The 7700-nt window shown below is 30.6% G+C and overlaps 1 protein-coding gene across 1 annotated transcript; it reads left to right on the top strand.

Annotated features, from left to right (window-relative positions):
* The first annotated feature begins 3494 nt into the window (after nucleotides 1-3494).
* Dhps (Deoxyhypusine synthase) lies at nucleotides 3495-7270 on the top strand. Its single transcript, XM_011506160.1, has 8 exons — nucleotides 3495-4141; nucleotides 4566-4840; nucleotides 4907-5122; nucleotides 5184-5376; nucleotides 5449-5552; nucleotides 5809-5934; nucleotides 5998-6048; nucleotides 7122-7270. Exons 1-8 carry the CDS (start codon nucleotides 3712-3714, stop codon nucleotides 7206-7208), a joined length of 1482 nt encoding a protein of 493 aa, XP_011504462.1. The 5' UTR covers nucleotides 3495-3711; the 3' UTR covers nucleotides 7209-7270.
* Nucleotides 7271-7700: the final 430 nt, after the last annotated feature.

Below are 7700 nucleotides of genomic sequence, written 5' to 3'. Positions count from 1 at the left end.
TCGATTGACTCTTACCAACGAAGCCTACATTTTGTTATTTATTTTTAAGGTTCGAAGAGAGGTGAAGAATCTTTGATCCGATACCTCCTTCAAATGTAAAATTGCTCAAATTAAAATATATCGTATTTACATATATGACCATTATTCATATGATTGTTATTTTTTAGCAATATATTTGATAATCGGACACAGGCTTTTGTGAAAAATTCTGAAATTTTTCTACGGCTACGATACATTCTTTCCATTTACGAAATTCTCTTTTTTTTTTTTTTCAAATTTACCATTACAATGGCAACATAGAGATCTAAGCTTAAATGATCTAAAAGTTCGTAACTTTAAATAAATATTTTTTTATTCAACATTATATAAGGAATTAAAGTTTGTGGCTTATTTTGTGACATACCAAAGTTTAAACTGCATTTAAATTGTATAGAAATCTTCGCAACCTTGTTATAAACTTGTTTAAATAGCACTAAATTTCATCTTTTAGGAGACCAAGAATTTTCTCATCATAAAACTTATGAGTTATGAATAAAATAGGAGGAACGTTGGCGAAAAATTCACGATCCCACCTTTCAATCGTCGGTGACTTGGTTAGTCTTGTATTATATGCTAAAATTGCTTCACAATTAATAATCATAGCATGACTGGAATGAAAGATCTTAAAGTTTTAAACTTTCGGCAAACAATAGATAAAACCGTATTATTTCTAAATTGTCACTAATTAACGAATATGAAAGAAAGCCGTGAAATTAGAGCTAAAAATTATAAAGTACACGCCTAGTGTCTATATGGAAATAATTAAATTATCCAATGCAACTGTTCGAGAGATATTGTGCCGTGTAGTGTTAGGAGATTACGCCAAGTGATAATAGAAAGTTTAAATTTGCATTATTATATCATCAGTGTGGATACTATGTCATGTAGACGTCAATTCTTAAGGCTGATGAGTTTGTGGTGAAGAACGCTCCGCTTGGTAACTGTAATCGCTTGAATTATTATTCTCGAGCTTATAACTTGATATCTGATTTTAAACGATAATTATCAAATGCAAGAAGATAATGGTTTCTTTAAAATTTGTAAAACTCGACGAGAAAGGCTATTATTAGAAGATCGTTGTTACGTCGTATCATCGCCAATGGCGAGAACCAGGGATTCTGCGAATTATATCATGGGACAAACAAATAACCTCTGAAAGCTCAGTTCTAAACAGTTCGGAACAAGCGAGTATTCAAGGTAACCGGATGCTTTATCTTCACAATTTGCCTACTCTCTCTATTCCGATCTCGGCATAAAAATGACATGAAAACCTTTCCAATAGACACTGTACTGTTTTGATAAGAATAACAGATGCCAGTAGAGTTGTTTAAATAAATGGTTGCAAGTGTGCAACAACTGCATGTGAATTGGATTTTTCAATGTCAACTGAGGACATTAGTGACATTTGATTTAGGCACCGTCGAGTGCAACATGCAACGTGTACGAGGGACCGGGGGGGGGGGGGTCAGTTCGAAGTGAGTGGCTTTATAGTAGCGCTCTGCGCTATAAGAGTAGAAAAATAGATCGATGAATCATATAATGCATATAAATAGGCAAATTATTATAATCCTTATGTTTGTTCATAACATTGTATTTAAAAAATAGTTTTTATCACGGATATAACGAAAATACGAAGATTTAATGGACTTTTGATAGTCATAGTTTATTATTTATTTATAAATACTTCAATTATCGTTATTACTTATTTAATAATGTTCTCAATAAAGTATATTAAGATTAAATAAGATTAATTATTTATTTATCTTTTGTATGTTATGAACGGAGATGCAATTAAAAAAAAAAAAAAAGAAGAAGAATTTCCGGATATATGGAATTATTGTTATATAAGTCTATATCTATAAAAATCCAATTATGAGACTAAAAATTGCTAGTTTATGTAAGAAGAAATCACAATGATTATATGAACACATGAATTTCATGTTTCAGGCGACGTTTATACGTTTTATATATACATTATCTGTCACAGAAATTCAATAATTCATTTAACAATGCACGTTGTGCCTTTAAAATGCACATTATTATTATATCCAATTTCAATTTTACATATAATTTATAAATGTCCAACAATTTTGGGCATTTGAAGTTTAGTCACGTAAAAGTGAATTCAAAACAATGATTTTTTTTTCAGAGAACATCAGCTTAATGCCGATAAAATGTCATTTTTGAAAATTGTATTCTACACTGTACAATACTTCATTCATCCAACACTAAGGAATATTTATAAAATATTAGAAAATATGATATTCGTATTTTTTAACTGATAAAGGATTATTTAAAATACGGAGAAGGGACTAAGATATTGTGTTATTATGTTATTATGACTATGAATAATCATTTTCTGCATTTTGTTAAATTACTAAACACGTTCTACAATAATTAGAATAGTTTAAATATATTCGCTAGCAAACCACTTTCGTGTTGTTGTAAATTCTCGGCGCAATCGCTATTCTCTCGAGTGTGAGAATACAATTTTCGATTTTTCTAGATTTCACTTTAGTGCGGAAAGTGGCTTTTTACCTTGTTTGCGTCTTATCTTTTCCAAGAAGTGCAAGCACCAATATTATAAGTACTCGTACAGTGTGATATTTGTGAGAATGGTGACTGCTTATTACCAAAATTTCGTTTGAAATATCACTTCTGACGTTAACAAGAGGGAGTTTACAATTCTCGCGCGTACAATGCTATACGTAAACCAACAAACGTTGGATTTCTTGTCCTTGAGGAGTTATTCGCCTTCGGAAGCCTTTGGTCGTTTATCCTCCTTCCCTCTTCCCATTACAAAAGCTGTGTTTATTTTATCGTCCGTGGAAAGATTAAGACAGCCTGCTGTTGTATGAGAGGGTGCATGGTATGGTAAAGGGAGACAGACTCAAACGATATTTATTTTTCAACTTTATCACTTGCTTCCGACTCATTTAAACAACCAAAATATTCGTTTCGTAGTTTGAGACGCGAGTGAAGCGCCGTTGCGCCCCTTGGCATCCTAGGGAACGTCATTCGCGAGCTAAAATTAGCCCTCGACGCAATTTTATTGCTGTTTTCCTATATACATTCGCGCGCGCGCGCGCGCGCACTTCCATACCAACGAACGAAGGAGCAAACTGCAAATGCGTACATTTGAATGCCACGTGCGATGCATCGATATTCTTGCGAACATGTGTGCGTGTAGACGCAGGATTGACATTTAAATCGTGGTCGCGTATGTAGCACTAAATCCCATCCGAAACAATGCATTTTTGTACTTAAGGATTTGTAATGAAAACACGTGTTGCGCTCAGTTGCTGGTTCCACCGGCAGAGGAGCTGCGCTCGCCGGGATAGGCCCGACGGTAGATGGGATCAGATCGCGCGGAGGGTTGCAGGAGGCCGGGGATGGTCCCCGGAGTTCAGAGTTTAGTTTCAAATTGGAAAAGTGGAAGCAACGAATGGTGGTAGTGAGCGGTGGCTAAACGGATTAGATTTTAGATTTCTGTGTTTATCATGCGCTAATAGAAGAGTACAAGTGAAGAGCCGCGTTAGGATCGATTCATGGCGAACCTCTAACCTACTTTTGTAGAAGCTACTCGTTATTTCTCTATGCGGAGGAGGCGTGGATTTTCTTTAAAAACGTATGTTTGTTGAATGAAGGTTTCCTTGTTTACGTGTTTACGACATGGAGCTTGAAAAATCGGCGAATAATAATTGCAAGAGTAAAAAGAAGGGTACAGGCACGGAGAGCTCGAAAGAGGATGATTGTGATTCGGCGGAGAGTTCAAAAATAGATAGGAAAGTGCTCGAAGATTCGGAAAAGAGCGATAAAGAACAGGAAATTACGAAGAAAAGTGCTAAGCGTAAAAAGAAGTCCAAGAAAGGTAATAAAGGACAAGAGAGCGCGAAGAAAAGTGATACCGATGCAGAAAGTGCCCAAGCGAACTGTAGGCTGAATAAAGTACCAGTGGAGCAGAAAGAATGTGTTCGGGATGAAGAGAAGGAGAAAAATTTTCTATTAAACTCAAGAAGCGAGGATAAAGTGCCTGAATCTTTGATAAACAATGTACTAAAGCACAGTGCCCCTCTTCCATCGACAACACCTGTGGTAAAAGGTTTGTTGCTATGTTAGTTTTTCAATTAAACGACTTGTCATTTTTAATTAATTTTAATACAAGTTTTTATTTTTTTACAAATGATTTTGCGATAAAACAGACATTTATTGCAAACAGCGTGTTACTTTTTAACAGACTGAGCAATGTAAGATTGAAAATCTATGCCTGTAGCTATGCAAATACGTTTTTGTTACTTCGCAAATTTGCCTTACAATGGAAATTGTCTTTGAGCAAAGGCTAGAATTGTAAGTTTATAGAGTTATTTACTTTTAAAAATTTCTAAATCATGATTTTGAATAATAAGATTAAGGAGAAATCAAATTGTTGGTAAAAGTTTGTTTGGACTCATTTGTTTTCATTAAGTTTTATAGGATTTTTTGACAACCACCGCTACTTTATTATTCACGGATATTTTATTTTATAGGTTATGAATTTAACGATGGAATCAACTATTCAGCTCTTTTTAAAAGTTATAAGTACTCGGGTTTTCAAGCTACGAATTTTGGTTTAGCTGTTGAAGAAATCCTTCGTATGCTCGTAGCACGTCGAATACCTCTCGAAGAAGATCAAGAAGATACTTTAGAAGAGGATGAATTTATCAAACGCAGACATAGTTGTACAATATTTCTTGGATATACTTCTAATATGGCATCTTGCGGAGTTAGAGAAACAATTCGATTTTTAGCAGAGCACAGAATGGTACGACATGGTTACATAAATTTATAACTTAAATAAACGATTAATAAATAATGACAATATGTGTAGGTCGATTGCATTGTAACAACAGCCGGTGGTGTTGAAGAAGATTTTATAAAATGTTTAGCTCCAACTTACGTTGGAGATTTTCATTTAGATGGTAAAACATTAAGGGATAAGGGAATAAATCGAATTGGAAATTTATTAGTACCAAATGATAATTACTGCCGTTTTGAAGATTGGGTTATGCCAATTTTAGATAAAATGTTAGAAGAGCAGAAAAAGGTATATTGCAATAGTAAAAAATATAGATAATAAAAAATAAAAAAATAAAAAAATATTATAGGGAATCCTGTGGACTCCATCGAAGGTTATTGCAAGGCTAGGTGAAGAAATCAATAATCGTGATTCTATTTATTATTGGGCAGCTAAAAATAAAATTCCAGTATTCAGTCCAGCATTAACCGATGGAAGCCTGGGCGACATGATGTACTTTCATTCTTTTAAGAATCCAGGCCTTGTCATCGATATTCTTTCCGGTAGGTTTAGATGTAAAATTGTAATTAAAGTATATAACTTTCATTAATACATAATTGAAATTTATTTTTTAGATTTGAAACGAATAAATACAATAGCAATGAAAGCTATAAGAAGTGGCGTAATAATTATTGGGGGTGGAGTTGTTAAACATCACATTTGTAATGCTAATTTAATGGTAAAACCAAGTTAGTTTTATTTTACTGTTAAAATCGTATTTTTTAAAACAGATGATAATAGTTATATTAACTTCATGTATTAACATTTTTTTAGTTTTTTCAATATAAAAACAAATTTATGTTGCACTATCTGATTAGAAAAAAACAATCGTTTATTAAATTTGTGAAATATTTGTATAAATTTTTTCTACAAATACAAATCTTTTAATGTAATAAACTGGTTACATTAAATGTATATATAATTTTTTTTTATAGAGAAATGGTGCAGATTTTGGTGTATTTTTAAATACAGCATCAGAATATGATGGGAGTGACAGTGGCGCACAACCCGATGAAGCTATTTCCTGGGGAAAAATAAAAAAAGAGTCCAAAGCTGTTAAGGTAGTATTATTATTAAAAATTAATTTAAATAATTTGAAATTATGCATAAAATTTTTGTTGCAGATTTTTGCCGAAGCATCTCTAGTCTTCCCTTTATTAGTCGCTGAAACTTTTGTACGTCATTTCGTTTCTTACAAAATGCGAGTTGTAACTACTGTTTAAATATAATAAATTATTAAGAAAAGCTTAAAATAGTTTTAATAATTAGAATCATTTAATTAGAGAGGCTTAGTTATATTCCCGTAAATAGAAATTTAATTCTTTTTAACGATATTTCAATGAAATACTGAATTCACAGAATGTCTAATAATTATTTAACTAATTTAGTAATATTTACAAAGTATATGGAAAATTCTTGCATTATTATTTATTTCTTTGTTATGCGGTATATTTAAAAATAAATGAACACTCTCTTTGAAGCATGTTTTTATAATTATATTATATAATAATAGAATTTTGTAAATGTCTTGTTTGTTGATGCATGAAATACGCACAATTCGTTTAAAATGTGGACAAATGAGTCACACACAACTACCATGTCCTCTTCAGCTCTTAATATACTGTTAATTGTCAATTATCGTATATTGTTTAATTTTGTATATTTACCTTTTGGTGTAATACCACAGAATATTTTTATTAACTGAAAATTTCATAATGAAACTAACTATTGAATAAAAATTAACGAAAATTAACGAATAAATTGGCATATTGAGCAATTAATTAGTGTCTCTATTTTTATGTATAATAAATATCCATTACAAATAAATATTGATTAGATAAAATTACTTTTTAAAAGATGGCTGTTTAATGTTATTAATATATATATATATATATATATATAGAGAGAGAGAGAGAGAGGGAGAGAAACAGATAGAGATCGAAAGGAAATTATTTTAAAAGACATATAGAAAAAATAAACTTTGTGAATGTATAAATTAAATTTTCAAGGTTAATTAAAAATTAAAATCTATTAATGAACTTGTATAATCATTTGTTTCTTCGTAATGAAATTTCCAAATGATATATTTGTATGAAACTATAGTAAATGAGCAATATAACACGGTAATTACCAATTCTTATACGTTTGAAATAAATGTATAAAGTTGTCTTTTATATTATCGTCTTAATATAATTTGTAATATTAAAATTCATTGAAACTGAAAGTATTTGAAATTTTTTTGTCTCAGGTAGCTTGGATGGTAGATAATATGTCAGAAAGCACAAATGTTTCAGAAGACGTTGAAAGCATCGAAGCACAACAGCCATTTTCTTGATCAAACATTACGACAATTTAATTTTGAACAATTTAACTATCAATAAACATTAGTTATTAGTGCTTGTTTATGTTTTAATTTTAAGAAAAAATCCTAATTTTTTTTATTCCTTGCTAAAATTTCCTTTTACATGTTGGAGAACAATTTTTATACCTATTTTGAAATATTAATTATATAATGATAAATATAAAAAATTTAAGTATTTATCCTTTCCTACCAATATGTATATATTTCTATTTAGAGTGTAGAGAAACTACATTTACTATTGTACATTAGTAATTGAAAAAATTAATTATGCTTAAGAGTTTGGGATAAATATTTTGTTTCATGTATATTAAAATATCCGATATATATATATATATATATATATATATATATATATATTATGAGTTGAAGTTTCATTAAAATCCATATAAAATTCAATTAAATTTTTTAACATACTTGACATTTTTATGTTATCACGAAAGATTGTAAAGTTTTAATTTTAATGTA

Source organism: Ceratosolen solmsi, unplaced genomic scaffold (genome assembly GCF_000503995.2).
Source record: "Ceratosolen solmsi marchali unplaced genomic scaffold, CerSol_1.0 scaffold7, whole genome shotgun sequence".
Classification (NCBI taxonomy): Eukaryota; Metazoa; Arthropoda; class Insecta; order Hymenoptera; family Agaonidae; genus Ceratosolen; species Ceratosolen solmsi.
Note: the sequence above shows the minus strand (reverse complement) of the source record. Positions and strands in the feature narration are given on the sequence as shown.